This window comes from Mandrillus leucophaeus, unplaced genomic scaffold (genome assembly GCF_000951045.1).
Source record: "Mandrillus leucophaeus isolate KB7577 unplaced genomic scaffold, Mleu.le_1.0 Scaffold4, whole genome shotgun sequence".
NCBI classification, from domain to species: Eukaryota; Metazoa; Chordata; class Mammalia; order Primates; family Cercopithecidae; genus Mandrillus; species Mandrillus leucophaeus.
Window position 1 is genome coordinate 12,526,758 of NW_012104253.1, and position 16,020 is coordinate 12,542,777.

Sequence of the window (16,020 nt, forward strand, 5' to 3'; positions counted from 1 at the left end):
ACTGGTTGGTTCCAACATACATTACAGGATGACTCGCCACCCATACCCACCCGTGCCAACCGTTCCCTCAGCCAGGGGAACCCTCCTCCTTCCCCGGCAAAGAGCACAGGCTCCGGAGCCAGGCTGCCCAAGTTCAGATCCTCACACTGCCAGCTCTGAGCTGGGAGACCTTGGGCAAGTTATCAAACCTCTCTGTGCCTTACTCATACCTTTTGTAAAATGGGTATGATAATAACAACACCCCACCGCCATCTACCCTCAGGACTGTCACAAGGATCAAGGAAGTGATGTGTGCAAAGCACTTAGAATGCTGCTACCCAAGTGTCTACTCCATCGTGAGCCTTCAGCAGCCACACCTTCCCATCTTCAATGCCACCTTTGCTGGGACGCCCTCTTTGATTTTGACATCGGGGACTTAACTCGTCCCTCCTCTACTTACCACCAGGATTGCAGTCCTGTGTACTCCCCGACATATTACAGGTTAGCATTGTGGATTCCTATCCCGTCAACTCAAATGGAAGCTCCCTGGAGGCCGGGTCCACATCTAGGACAGTTTTTTTTTTCCCCTTGGGACCAGCAGACAGGGTTGCTCAATCAACATGCATCTAGCAACTCGATCTTTGAGCTCTAACACTTAACTCCTTCTGGGTGTCCTGATTTTCCCCAAGGCACCAACATGCTAGAGGGGCCAGCCAGGGAGACAGTAGCTGCTTCTGTGGAGGCACAGCTCCCTGAGGGGTACCACGAGGGGCTCCGTCCATCCAGTCATCATTCGCTGTAAGCAGAGTCTATGTCCGACTCCCGTCTCACCTCTAAGCCCAGGACAAAGAGGACATCGTCCCTGCCCTCAAGGAGCTCAAAAGCAAGAAGAGAAAGAATAGCAAATACCTACATTCTTATCATTGCAATCTGCCATGAGCTAAACCCAAGGATGGCTTCCCACCTGAGGTCAGGGAGACTGCCCCCAACAGGCCTCCTAAGTAGGGTGATTGTTTTCATAAATGCATTTGTTTTAATAAACAGATATCTTAGATACAGAGTTGAATAAGCTGCTGTGGGATCTGCCCAGCCATCCCTGAACTTGGCAGGTACAATGGAATCCAAAGTCAGACATTTGTAGTGTGAAATGAGATAAACCAACGGCAGGGTCATACAAGCTGGTACGTTGGCGTGGGGGTGTGAGCGGCCTTTCTCTTTCTATCCTAGGCAGGAACTGCATCAACCACATTAGCCAAGCACCACGCTTTCACCAAATCCTACTCGCGATTTTATAGATCAATTCTGAAAAGCCCCAAATAACTGATGTCCTCTATTTCACAAAGGAGAGATGTCTTCAAAGAGTTAAGCATCTATTACACTCAGGCAAACAAAAGTAATCGTATTTGCACAGCACTTTGCACTTAATCCTTAAAAGCCTATAGGGCAAACCACATCATCATTACACCCATTTCACAGACAGGAATTAAGGCTCAGATAGGCAGAATAACTTGGACATAATCAGGTTGTGTCAGGGCCAGAATGCAAACTCTCCAAATTCCAGCTCTCATTCATCAGGTCCCACCTCACTAACAGAAAGGACTTTATCTGGAACAATCACAGTGAGTATACCGCTGTGCCCCATGTGATCTGGGTCATCTCTTGGTGTCAGCCATGCAAAGGGTCTACAGTTTCTTGTCCTCAAAGAATTAAGAACAAGCAAATATAAGCTCCACTATTCATTTTTAACTTTAATTCAAAATGAAGCAAGTGTTGCACTTATAAAATTCAGCTTCCAGCCTTTATCAGAGGGCAGCTCTGAAAATTTATGCTGTGAAGTTATATTTCAATTTAAGTTCTCTTTAATAGGTAATTGCAGCTGCAAAAAACAAAAAAAACAAAAAAAACAAAACAAAAACACCTTGTATAGCGCTCACTCTCATGCCAGGCACTCCTGTAAGCACCTTACAGAGATTAACACAAGTCAGTGCTCAGAACCCTGATATAATGGTGCCATCTGACCTCCAGGGGCACATACACGTGTACAAGCACTCACATGCACACACACTTTTATTGAGTGGCAGGCGAATACATCAGTGAATGAAACACACCCTGTCCCTTTCCTTGGGTTAAAAGGCAAGGTCACTAGTTCAAGGTCACAGAAATACAGCAAGCGCAGCGGCAGGACTGCAAACCAGATGTTTGGCTCCAGGGTCCGTGTTCTTCGAGCTCTAACACAACTCCTTCTGGGTGTCCTGATCTTCCCCAAGGCACCGACAGGCTAGAGGGGCAGCCAGGGAGACAGGAGTCACTTTTGTGGGAGCACAGCTCCCTGATGGGTACGATGAGGGACTCTGTCCATCCAGTCACCATTTGCTGTAAGCTGAGTCTATGCCTGACTCTGGTCTCACCTCTAGAGCCAAGGACCTAGAGGACATAGTCCCTGCACTCAAGGAGCTCAAAGGCAAGAAGGGAAAGAATGGCAAATTCCTACATTCTTATCATCGCAATCTGCCATAAGCTAATACTGAGCCAAGCACAGCCTGTTAACTGGGGAGACCACCCCAACTGTGGATTACTGGGAACCAGTTTGCCAACTTCCCCCTGGGCCAGCGCAGGTAGCTGGCATCTCCCAGGCATCACTGCCACCCCCTCCCCATGCTTAAAAAAAAAACAAATCCAAGTAATCTGATCCAGCCCTAGCCCTAGTTGAGCACGGACTCCTGGATAAATCCCCAAAGCCTAATTACTTACTATTGTGCCTGGTAATCTTAGGAGGTGTTTGTTTTCGCTTTCCCCTCGGACAGCCAATGAGCAAGACACAGTGGTTGCTAGCAAGTGTTCCTCCAGGTATGGGAGGTGATGCTGCGATTTCTCAGGGAGCAGTTTCAGGTGCACACTGCTGTCTGCCTAAATGCCCTTCCACAGCCTCCACCTACCCTTCGAGGCCAGGCTCAGACATGGTCTTCTCCAGGGAGGGCACCCTTGCCCTGAAATACCACACTCTTTCCTCTGTGGCACCCTCCCTAGGGAGACCCCCCACCGTGGTATTTGCAGCAGGTGGCTTGGTCTGGTTTTCCAGCCCTGGCCTGTCTTCCCCATGCTCACTGACAGCAGGGGCTGGGTCCCTTCCAGCTTCAGAGCCTAGTACAGTACAGGGTGTGTGGACTTTAAGAAGTATACGTTGAATTTAATTTCTTGGGCAGTTACTAGGAGTCTCAGGGCTGGAGCCATGCACTGTGCTGAATTAGCAAAGGAAGCTGTAGGTCCAGAAACCCAGCAGCCACATCTGTTCCCACCTCCATGGGAAGAACCCATGGGCAGGGAACTCTTTTGCTTCTCATCCACACAGTAACCTCTGTTCCTTTCCCAAGGAGCACACCCACTGCTTTTTCAGAAGAAGCAGTAAATTATTCCGGCACATTTATTTTTATTCCTTTTTAGTAAAATGCCATGTTCCAAAGGCCTCTTCTATAATGGACAATGTTAAATTTAAAAAATCCATTTTCAAGCATTCAACTTTTCTGTTACGTCGAACGGCTGGATCTCTTTCACCCAAGGCAACAAATGGCAATGCTTTATAATTTCCATTTTTAACTCAGGGAGGAATGCTCCTCAGGGTTCAAGAGGAAGCCGAGTGGGCGCTCTCTGGATTGTGGTGGGCCACACCGCGTCAAGAGCGGAGAATCTGCAAGTCGGGGGTAGCAGATGGCCCAGCAAAGAGGAGAGATTGGGAGCAGATAGCCCCGATCATGTGGATGAGGCCAAAAAAACTTCTGATTGCAAACAAATAGGTATTAGAAACATACCAAGAAGCACAGCCCACAAAGGTGTCTGCTGCTACCGTGGACAGGGCATTCTCTGTTTCTCAGATGGGCACTCAGACAGTGACAGGCTGGAATCTGCTACAGAAGTTCCCATCTCTAGTTTGTCTTTTCTACCCCACTTATTAATACTTACCAGTAAGGAATATAGGAATCACAATTCAGACCACCTGAATTTAAAATCTTGCTCCACAGAGGATTTTGGGGGCAGTGAAACTATTCTGTATGACACAATAATGGTAGATAGGAGACATCACACATCTATCAAAACCCATCACATGAGGGCTGGGCGCAGTGGCTCATGCCTGTAATCCCAGCACTTTGGGAGGCCAAGGCAGGTGGACCACCTGAGGTCAGGAGTTCGAGACAAGCCTGACTAACATGGTGAAACCCCATCTCTACTAAAAAAAAAAAAAAAAAAAAAAAAAAGTACAAAAATTAGCTGGGCATGGTGGCACATGCCTGTAAACCCAGATACTTGGGAGGCTGCAGGAGAATTGCTTGAACCCGGGAGGCAGAGGTTGCAGTGAGCTGAGATCCTGCCATTGCACTCCAACCTGCGCAACAAGAGTGAAACTTTGTCTCAAAACAAACAGAAAAACAAAAAAACATGGCATGTACCACACAAGGAGGGAGCCCTAATGTAAAAGGTGGACATTAGTTAATAACAATGTATCACTATTGACTCATCATTGTAACAAATATACCCGCTAATACAAAGTATCAATAATAGGGGAAACTGTGAGGGTGGAGGGGTAACAGAGGAACTCTGTATTTTCTGCTCAGTTTTTCTATAAACCTACAACTGCTTGAAAAATAAAGCTATTAATTAAAAACACACAAACCACTGATTCTGCCTTTTGTTGGCTGCGTGGCTTGGACTAGTTTGGGTTTCTTTTACTTCATTGGCAAACTGAGGACAGCACCTGCCTTCAGAGTTGTTGCGAGAAGCAAGTAACACTTGAAAAGTGCTTAGAATAGCGCCCAACACAGGGTACCCTGGACTTAGCCAAGATGATGATGATGATGATGATGATGATGATGATGATGATGATGGCAGCCACCACCGGCTCGGTATGGTTCAAATACTTCCATACAGCATGTGGTGTCACACAGCAGCACTGTGAGACAGGTAAGAAGAGCTGCTATCCTCATTTTACAAAAGAGAAATCCTGATGCTTAGCGAGATTATGTAACTTGTCCAGGGTCACATGGCCAGTAAGTGGTGAGCTGGGACTCAGACCCTCGCGTCTGCCTTCACCATGTCCAACTACCATCTCCAAGACAGACAGACAGACAGGAAGGAGCCTTTTCTGGCTGCTGAAAATCTTTGTACTTATCCAGCGCAACTTCCTTTTGCTAAGAAAGAAAGGGAGGGAGGGAGAACAGCCACTAAATGCCAGCAGGCAGGATCTGGGCACAACTGATACTGGAACGCAGACCTTCAGCTCCCAATCCACTGATCCACTTTATAACATCCCATTCCACCCCACCCCCTGAAACAGGTGTGAGTGGGCACAGTGATGCCAGGTGCCGTCTTCCTCAGCCTCTGTTTGTAATCAGATTGGTGGCTGTGCCAGCCTATGGCTGTCCAGTATGGTTGGTGACAGTTTCCCCAAGAAGCTGCCTGGCCCTCTGGAGGCTGCCCTTCTCAGGAAAGGCCCTCTCCAGGCTGGACATCCTGCCCCTGCTGTCTGGGAAAGGCATGGAACTGTGATCTCCCTGCCCACAGTAGTAAATCCAATTCTTGCTTCTCTAACTCAAAATTTGCTTTTACATAACGACTTTGAAATGTGGATGTGTGACTTGTCTCCCAAGCCCACCGAGGCATCATTCCAACAGATGTTTGTTCAGAATCCAGACACTTCTTGCCACCAGGGCTACTGCACCTCCCCACCCACTTGTCCTGATGTCCTTTTCGCAGCTCTAGGCCCCTCGTCCTTCTCTTGATTTCTTGTGCTTTCTCCAACTCTGCTCCCCACACAGGGGAGTCTACAGAGGCCTACCCCTAAGGGTACCTGCTTCATGATCTCACCTCCTCCTAGCCCAGCCACAGTGCCAGCTCCTGTGCTCAGGGTCCCACCCCTACCAGACTCTACCACCCTCTCCCCTCCCACAACTGCCCTTACACTGGCATGGTACAGAATAAAAAGTAAGGGTGGAGCAGAAGCAAGCTGATGACCAAAGATTCTCCATCTAGTGCCTGCATCCTCTGCTCCCCCGAAATGCTACAAAGCACCTTTCTCTTCAGACCCTCCTTAGCACCCTGCACCAGCCCGCTTCTCCCAGCCTTTCTTCTGTGGACATATAGCTCAGGCATCTCAGAAGATGTATTTGGAAGAAGGAAAACCACACACAATAAAGCAAATTCTAAAGGAAGATTTAAATCCCTCCCACAACAACAAGCGGAAATCAAGCCCCAAATGGGGCACAGGACATTGGAAACCCAAAACAATAGGGGTCACATAGTGGAGAATGAAAAAAACATTCAATATCAGAAGTGGGGCAGGGAGAAGTGGCTCACGCCTGTAATCCCAGCACTTTGGGAAGCCGAGACAGGCAGATCGCTTGAGGCCAGGAGTTCGAGATCAGTCTGGCCAAAATGGCAAAACTCCCGTCTCTACTAAAAATACAAAAATTAGCCACGTGTGGTGGTTGGGCGCCTGTAATCCCAGTGACTCAGGAGGCTGAGGCAGGAAAATCACTTGAACCTGGGAGGCAAATGTTGCAGTGAGCCAAGATCACACCAGAGCACTCCAGCCTGGGTGAGGGGGTGAGACTCTGTCCAAAAAAAGTTTTTAAAAAACCCAGAAGTTGGGGATGAAGGCAGTGTTAGAGAGGGGAAATCATGCCCATCCCAGTTACGCAGGCAAATATAAAATAACGCCTGTCAAGACACAAGAAAATTCTTCTATTTAGAAGCACGTTCTACAAGGTAGGCCATCCTCCAGCATCCTAAATCCTTCGAAGATAAAAAACAAACAAACAAATTTGTTTCCAGAAGAGAAAAGAATAAATGTGTTGCAAGATGTTTGCTTGTTAACTTGCCCTCAGAAAATTCAACTGACGAATCATTTTCAGTACTTAACACACACAGGCATTATATCATCTTCGGGGTGAGCAGATTAAAGAGTGGCAACAGAGAGAAGCTAGTGTCTGAGCATGTATTCTGGGCCAAACGGTGTTTTAAGTGCTGATGGGTATTTAGATTCATTTCATTCCAACAATCCTCTGAGGTGGAGGTACATTTGACTCCTGAATAAATCAGGCATTAGTGGTGCCACCCCCTCTCAATTGAAAGTCTATTAATATGTGTAACATTTTTTAGACGGGATCTCAGTCTGTTGCTCAGGATCTCAAGTGCTGCCCACAATGCCCAGCTAATTTTTTAATTATTTGAGAGACAGGGTCTCCCTCTGTTGTTCTGGACTGAAGCAATCCTCCTGCCTTAGCCTCCCAAAGTGCTGGGATCACAGGCATGAGTCCCTGTGTCTGGCCTGCATATAACTTTTGACTCCCCAATAGCTTCACTACCAATAGCCTACTGTTGACCGGAAGCCTTACAGATAACATAAACTGTCGATTAACACATATTGGTTTTTTGTTTTTTTGAGATGGAGTCTCACTCTGTCACTCAGGCTGGAGTGTAGTGGTACGATCTCGGCTCACTGCAACCTCCACTTCCCGGGTTCAAGTGATTCACCTGCCTCAGCCTCCTGAGTATCTGGGATTGCAGGTGTGCACCACGATGCCTGGCTAGTTTTTTTGTATTTTCAATAGAGAGGGGGTTTCAGCATATTGGCCAGGCTGTTCTCGAACTCCTGACCTCAAGTGATCTGCCTGCCTCGGCCTCTCAAAGTCCTAGGATTACAGGCGTGAGCCACCACACCCAGCCTGTTGAACACATATTATATATGTCACATGTATTACACACTGTATCACTGTATTCTTACATAGAGTAAGCTAGAGGAAAAATTTTATTAAGAATATATAAGGAAGAGAAAATATATTCAGTAAGTGGAAGCAAATTATCTAATGGTCTTCATCCTCATGATCTTCACGTCGAGAGGAGAAAGAGGAGGGGTTGGTGGCAGAGGCAGAAAAAAAATCCACATGTAAGTGACCTATGCAGGTTTGTTCAAGAATCAACCGTAATTATCACCCTCATTTTACAGACGGAAAAAGTGAGGCACATACTATGGTTTTAAAATGCAAACAAGGCTTTCACCCTTTATAGTCTAGTTAGGGGAGGCAGATAATACAATAATGGATAGACTTAGTGCCTGCAGGCCAGTTGTGGTGGCTCACACCTGTAATACTAGCACTTTGGGAGGCCAAGGCAGACAGATTGCTGGAGCTCAGGAGTTTGAAACCAGCATGTGTAACATGGCAAAACCTCGTCTGTACTAAAAATACAAAACTTAGCCAGGCATGGTGGCATGTGCCTATAGTACCAGTTATTCAGGAGGCTGAGGTGGGTAGATGGCTTGAGCCTGGGAGGTCAAGGCTGCAGTAAGCAGAGACCGTACCACTGCACTCCAGCCTGGATGACACAGTGAGAATCTGTCTCATTTTTTAAAAAGTAAATAAATAAAATTAAGAATTCACACCTGCAAGGAGCTCAAACAAGATGCCATGACAGCCAGGGACTCAGAGGGCTACTTTGGACTGGGTGACCAGGGAAAGCCTGTGAAGGTGCCAATGGCAAGTAGGAGCCCATCCTGGAGGATCTGGACAGAAACAGTATGGTTCCCAGACACTCCAAAAGTCAGTCACAGAATGCAGCTGTCACTGCTTCTGGTTTCACAGGTCGGGACTGGGCCCAGCCATTTGTGTTTTTCAAGTCCCCCTGGTGTCTTTCATTTACAGGCCAAGGTTGAGAAGCACGAGGTTCCATTCTCAGCCGTCTTCAAATACTCCAGATGTGTGGAAACTCATTGGTTCCTTATATAGACCAAATGTTTGAGTCCCCCGCAAATTCACAGTTTGAAGCCTGAACTCACAATATGATGGTATTTGGAGGTAGGGCTTTTGGGAGGTAATTAGGGTTAGACGAGTTCATGAGGGTATGGCCCCTATGATGGGATGAGCACCCTTATAAGAGAAGAAAGAGAGACTGTGTGCTGTCTCTCTCTGCCACTCTGAGCACACGAAGGTGTCCATCTGCAAGCCAAGTAGAGAGCCCTCACCAGTCACCTTGACCTTGGATTTGCCAGCCTCCACAACCAGGAGAAAGAAATGTCTGTTGTTTGAGCTATCCTGTCTATGATATTTTGCTAAAGTAGCCTGAGCTAAGATAGTCCTCTAGGGACTCAGAGTCACTGCCACTCGTTCCTACATCACACATGTGGCATGGAGAGACCTACTTCCCTTTTTCAGTGCTTGTTCTGCACAGGCCATGAAAATAAACATCTAAGACCTAGAGGCCCATGTTTTGCCTTCAGATCTCTAGGGAAAAATTAATTATAAATTTTCCACAGACATCATTGAGAAAAATAAAGCAGATTTTTAAAAATCTTTCCTACGTTAAAAAAAAAAAAAATGGTTTTTAGGAAAATGGCTCCATTAAATAAGTGTTAACATTCAAATCTTTGTTTGAATTGTTTTTGTTTGAAATTCAAATATTTATTGAACACCTACCAAGTGTCCAGCAGTGCTCTAGCCCGGTGCCAAGTGTCCAGCAGTGCTCTAGCCCAGAGAGCCACCTGGGCATCTCTTCAGGATGCCAATTCTGATTCGGGGGGCCTGAGACTCTGCGTTCCTGATACGCTCCCAGGCGATGCTCCCACGCTGAGCACTAGGTCTCCAGGCCAGCGAGCACCACTTCTGACTTCATCCTGAAATTGCCTGGGAGCTCTTAAAAAGTAACGACTCCTGGGCACTACCCCGAACCAATGAAAGCAGACACTCTGGGAGTGGGACCTGGACATTTCAAAATATTCCCATAAAGCTCTTGAGGTGATCTAAATATGCAGCCAGGATTAAAAACAGCTCTTCTGGCCACAAAAGAGGTAGCCCTCAAGGGTAGACACCCAGCAATGAAGTGAGTTATGTTAGTGACACATGTCACAAAAACATAAAAACAACACAGGGAGCAGGGCACGGAGGCTCACGCCTGTAATCCTGGCACTTTGGGAGGCCGGGGCAGAAGGATTGCTTGAGCCTAGGAGTTTGAGACCACTCTGGGCCACATGGCAAAACCCTGCCTCTACAAAACAAATAGAAAAAAATAGCCTGTGGTCCAAGCTATTCGGGAGGCTGAGACAGGAGGATCACTTGAGCCAGAGTGGTAGAGGCTGCCATGAGACATGATCACACCACTGCATTCCAGCCTGGGTGACAGAGTGACAAAATTAAATAAAAACAAACAAACAAAAAACACAGGATGATAAAGGTGGAAGGGAAGGGAAGGGTGGTGGCTGGTACTTATGCTGAAACACAGATAATGAGATCAAAATGCTAACACCAAGATCTGGGGATACAACCCTGGGCAGAGTCCATTTTCCATGTAGAGTCTTCAGGAAAGACTAGAGCAGGGTCCCATTCATGTTTTTGGAAAACAAAGTTCTTCCTCTCACAGGTAAAGACGAGCATGAGAAGGCACAGGCCATAAAGACACACACTGGAGGTTCTTACGGAGACGTGGGCTCCTGTTTGTGGGACACCCACTCCAAGTGGTGCCTTAGCACAGGAGAGAGCTCTTAAAGCTCCATCTTCTGACATCCCTGAAAGGCCTCACCCAGCAGAGCTGGACAAGGTGCCCTCCAAATCATGGAGGCAAGCTTAAAGCAGAAGCCTGAAGAGGAGGCAAGATGCCCTGCAATTCTTTATGAGGAAACCCCACCAACTGTGCAGAAGGGAGGCAGCCATCAGACAGCAGCATCTGTCACATGCCTGAAACTCTCGCTTGAAGCTCTAATCCAGCCTTCCTCATCACAGCAAGCCCCAGGATGGGAGGCCAGGGTGAAGAGGTGTAAGAATTGAGTGTTTGCTCTCCAGGTGCCCAACCTCACCGACTCCCAGGTGGAGTTCTGGTGGTGGGCATGGAGCCTATGACCGAGGTCTAAGCCAGTCCTGGGCCCAGCACTCCCTTGGCCAGATCAATCTGCAAGGGTGGTCATGCGGCCCAACTCAACCCAACAGAACTTTCTGGCTTCTGCAGAAGCTGCTCAGCCTCAGCATATTTGAGTCTGGGAGAACAAAAGGTTGGGCCAGTGGTAACCGCCTTCCCATGCTAGATGATAAGTGAGCCCAGAGATGGAGAAACAGCAATTGACACCTCGTAATCTTTGTTTTCACACTGCCAGTTACTGAGTCACTAAATTTCTATTTCTGCTAAACCCAGTTCTGTCATGGCAACTCTAAATATCCCTGCCTCGTCTAGTCCCCCAGGCTACACAGAAGGACACTGGACAAGCTCATCCTCCTCTGTGCACCTGCAGTGCCTCCTGCAGGGCTGCTCACTGGGAAGCCTCTGGAGTCCGTCAATGTCACCCAGCTTTCCCTGTGTTGAGATCTTGCCCTCTCTACTCTAGTATAAGCAACTCAATGACAGGGGCTTGCATCTTATACTCCCCACTACATGTCCAAAATAGAGCTGGACACACACCAGGTGCTTGCTACACAGACTTGTGAAATGAAAAGGGGGCAGAGATTCTCATAGGCCAGGGAGGAAAATGCTCGGAGGGAAGGCCGGCCACAGCCCCCATCTGGCCTGAGAGGAGAGCTGGGGACTGTGCAATACAAGGGAGAGGCCTGGCACCTGGATCCAGGTGACCCCAGTATGTTCCAGCTGCCCAAGAGATCTTAGGAAGCCACTAAACTTCTGAGCTTCATGTATCTTGTCTTGGCAAAAATGTGATAAGGATTAAAATGTGAGATACATCAAAATGCACTTTCATTCCATCATTCACTCATATTTGTGGAGCCCTTCCTATGGGCCAGGCTGTATTCTGGAAACAGTCAACATAAAGCATAATGCAAAAATTAACCATTTTTAAAGATATTGTCAAGTTCCCTCCACTTCTCTTTCCACAAAAGGGACAAGGTAAGGCCTTCCTGTGGAATAGAACAGACACTTTATATGTTAATTGAATGATTTTTAATCAGACAGCTGAAGACAGACACAGAGCCCACAGTGGGGCAGAGGAGAACTCGATGATAAGAAAGGGATCCCTGTCTAAGCCAACATACTCAGGCTATGTACGACAGAAGTCACGGCAGGGGCATGGCCAACCCACGATAAGGGCACCAGCAAGCTTGAAACCACCCAAACATCCCCCAACCCTGATTCTTTATCCAGAGTAGCAAAGGGTTCCCATGCAGATGGTGCCAATTCCAGCATTTCTGGTCCCTGGAATGGGTGGGAACGGCCCCCGGCATTAACCAACCTTGGCCTCACACATGTTTTTCAGTGTACAGCCAATGACCCTTGCCATATGTCAGTTGGCCCACACGTCCACCAGCCTGGCTGATGAGAGGAGACACCCTGGGGGAGGGAATGACAGGATGACACCCCTGCCTGCTGGGTCACCAGGATAGGAGGAATCCCCCAGGTTCCAAGTTAATCCCAGCACTTCTCTGCAAGCCTGCGCTTGTCCACCACCACGTCCCTCCCGGTGGACTTCTCAGAAGGCATCTGAGGGCAGGAAAACTGATAGCGTAAAAAAACAGTATGAAAACTTTGACAGAAGGTCGCCCTCTCCTAAGCACAGGGAACCAACCAAAGGTTTTAGTTACACAGGCCTAGGCTCTCAAACCAGCTTTACCACTTATGAGTTCTGACTTTCAGCAACTTGTGCCTTCTCCCTCGATCCTTCCTGACCTATAAAATGGGGATGAGACTTGCCTCACAGAGTATGACAATTAAACACATGCGGACTCCCATCAAACCCTGTTACTTTGCCCTGGAGTTTCATCTCCCTTTATACCCAGTCCCAAACAGAGCCTTCCCAGTTTCTCCCAACAACCCTGCAACAGGTAACTATTCTGCCCATTTACAGGTGAGAAAACAGAGATCCAAAAAGATGATGTGATCTGCCCAGCAACTCAGTGGCAAAGCCATCTGTATTAAAACCTCACAGTTCCCTAAGGGCTTGTGAATGTATCATCCCCCCAGATCCTCCTCACAAAGACCTTAAGGGTTGGAGCCAGAGCTCAAGCATAGAAGTGCCTGCGGTCTGGGCAGTGGCTGTGATTTCTGCTCTCTGCCACTACGCTCTCTTCTCCTGAGAATTTTCTTCACTCATTTAAGCAAAGCCTGTCTGTGGCAGGAGAAAAGACAAGATGTCACCTCTGGGTCTCTACTGCCTCAGACCCCCAAGAAAAATGTGAAGCAGAACATCAAAACGGGGCAAGCAGGATCAGTCTCCAGGGCTGAATGACACCCTGCAGACTCCCATTTGAGAGAAACGGCTGCAGCACCCCAGAGCATCCCGCCCCTGCGGCCGCCCAGGCATGCCCGGACCCTGGTGGGCCATCTCAAAGCACCATTGCCACAGCAGCTGGATCTGCCACTGCGAGAGCTCCAGTAATGGATACAGTGAGCAAAAGGGAAAGAAAACAAAGACATCTCGAACCGCAAACAAAATCAAGAGAGCAGGGAAAATACTTAGCCTTCAGGAACACTGTGAGAACAAAAAATAACATTTTTAAACTCTTGAATGTGACCTTTTCAGTTGCTGGATAAAGAAAGCACTTGAGTTGCTTAGCAGCACCATTGACGAATGTCTTTATGTTACCTTTCAACACCTCACGGCCACCCTTTCCCACTCAGGTCCACAAACCGCCTTTCTCAGCTCTGGCTGTAACCGCCCACATAAGCACCATCTTCAGGTCAGGCCAAACGCCTTAGTAGACTGGGTGGAGAAGAATCGATTTCTTACCAGGATCTGTGCAGTTCTTGGCTGTCTGTGTCCCATTCACTGGGGCCATCAGCTTTCTATTTCTCCACGTGTCTGGCAGGACACGTTTGCTAGCTGAAGCTGTTTTGTGCCCTGGATTGGAAAATAAGTCACAGACACCATTAGGTCAGTGTGATGGCTGCATTTCCAAAATGATCTTATATTTGTGTGTCTATGTCAGCAACTGCCCTGTATGCCTATTCGGAGCCACCTTTAGGATCTGATAGGATGACTGGAAGTATAATATAACCTGCTTACATACAATGGTCTGTTTCCCGGATCTAGCTCACTGTTTCCAGTCCCAGATGGGTCAGCATGTGACCTGACCTTGGCCAAGACTGAGGTGGTCTCAGCACCTCATAGGTGCAACAAACAGTTTAGATAGGTGGCCCTTTAGGTGTTCTTCCAGTAAAAGACACTCTCAGAGGGCCCCTGCCCTGGAGGAACTCCAAATGAATAGCAAGTCAGCAAGCAGGTGGGCATGGCTGACGCGGTCTGGCCCAGTGCTCCTCACACTTGAATGTGCACGCAGATCACCTGGGGATCTTGTTAGAATTCAGATTCTGATTCAGCAGGTCTGGGGTGGGACCTGGGATTCTGTACTAACAAGCTCCCAGGTGGGGCTGATTCTGCTGGTCCAGGGGTCATACTGAGCAAGAGAGAATTCGTGGACGCCCACAACCAAACACACTTAAACTCCTAAAGGTAATTCCTGATTCAGCAAATAAAAATGATCCTCACGTTAAGACCTTCAAAGTACTCATTTACCACTCCTGATGCTCATTGCTTCAGCTGAGTAATGATACCTCTTCCATAATGCTGACATCTAAGAGCCTCTAGGTATGTTGTTATTTCTGGTGTGTAATTTTGGGGGGGGGGAGGCGGGGACAAAAAACAAAAAAACCACTGACGTGCCCAATTGCAAAGCACCAGGTACTAAGATACTCAAAATGACCTTCCTGGGTCTCATTGGAAAGAGCCACTTTTTAACCCTGCATCCTCAAATCACAAAGCAGGTTTCAAAAGGCAGTTATTTCGAAAACTTTAATCAAGTTCCACTCGATTTTACCTATCATGTGCACCTCTAAATGGTCTCTGGATGTTGATGGCCTTTCTAACTGCTCAAGAAGGTACCATCCACTTTACCTCTATGTCTTGGTGTTTAAATCACCAGCATTTCTTTTGTTTTTTTACATTTGAAAAAAAAAATGAAACTAAAAGGTTCACAGCATCCAACTCAAAATGAGCCGATTAGGGAAGTGAATGTCTCCTGAATTAGGGAAGTGAATGTCTCCTGAAGGTTACACATGGGGTCACATCCCCCTAAACAGATTTCTTTGGTTAGTTCCTTCTCTCTTTCCGCTCCACCTGAAATTTGCATAGCCTAAGCTACTCCCAAATCCCTCTTGGAGGAGGGGGCACCGGTCGAGACTCCATACGCCCGCCTTCTCCCTCCGTAGGAGTTAAGGGGAGTTGAGAGACGCGATGCTGATACATGGCAGCAATCCCCCGCGGCAGACTGCCCCAACGCTTTTAGGGTTGGGGAAGAACACCTCAGGGCACCCAAGGGACCCCTTTGAACCAGGGCAGGGGCGAGACGCAGTGGCAGTTCCTGCGGCTCTGCAGAATAGGAAAGCCACTCAGTTTCGCTCACCCCAGACCAAGAGAATCCTGCCTGCACCCCGCAGTTGCGCTGCCCATTCCGGGCGCACTCCCGGGACGGAAGCGGTTCTTGCTTTCGTCTTAGTAACACACACCTGCAGCCGCGTCCTGAGCCCCCAAGGGCCGCGCGTAGCTCAGGGGAACCGGCGCCACCGCCCAGAGCGTCCATCAGCCCTTCTGGGCGCGCTCTACCTGCCCGGCTGGGAGGGGACTGGATGAACCCTTGGGACCAAGCTGACGAGGAAGAAGGGGGAAACATCTCGGAGCCGCCCCGAGACTCCCCAGCCAAAGCCCCCAACTCCCCAGGAAGAGGGGGCCGTACCAGCACCCACCCAAGTTGCCGAAGAGGCCGGACGCACAGCACACCAGGGCCAGCACCGCGCACACGAAGCCGACTTGCTGCGGCAGCATCTCTCGCCTCCTGCGAACTTTGAGTGGCCGGAGGGTCCCGCGGAGCGCCATGCCGGAGCGCCTTGGTGCCGTCCCTGGGAGAGGATGGGGAGCTTCAGCCGCCGCAGTGCAATCAGTGGCCGATCGGCGCTGGAGCTGTAGCAGTAGGTGCGCGGCTCAGCGGCGAGGAGCTCCGGGCCAAAGCCTCATGTCCCGCGGGCGAGGTCTGCGGGGGAGCCCCTTGGGAAGGTGGGGACGCGCGACGC

General features: G+C 48.6%; 1 protein-coding gene across 3 annotated transcripts in view; it reads right to left on the reverse strand.

Moving 5' to 3' along the window:
• SLC24A4 (solute carrier family 24 (sodium/potassium/calcium exchanger), member 4) overlaps positions 1–16,020 on the reverse strand; it is a 189,426-nt gene that overhangs the window by 172,284 nt on the left and 1,122 nt on the right. For 2 of the 3 annotated variants that reach the window (XM_011991759.1, XM_011991758.1), the window contains exons 1-2: positions 15,697–16,020; positions 13,685–13,795 (exon numbers count right to left, since the gene is read on the reverse strand). In XM_011991759.1, coding sequence (XP_011847149.1) covers positions 13,685–13,795; positions 15,697–15,826 — 241 coding nt within the window. In that variant the 5' untranslated portion in view covers positions 15,827–16,020. The remainder of the gene's footprint in view (positions 1–13,684; positions 13,796–15,696) is intronic. The other variant, XM_011991760.1, reaches the window with a different exon arrangement.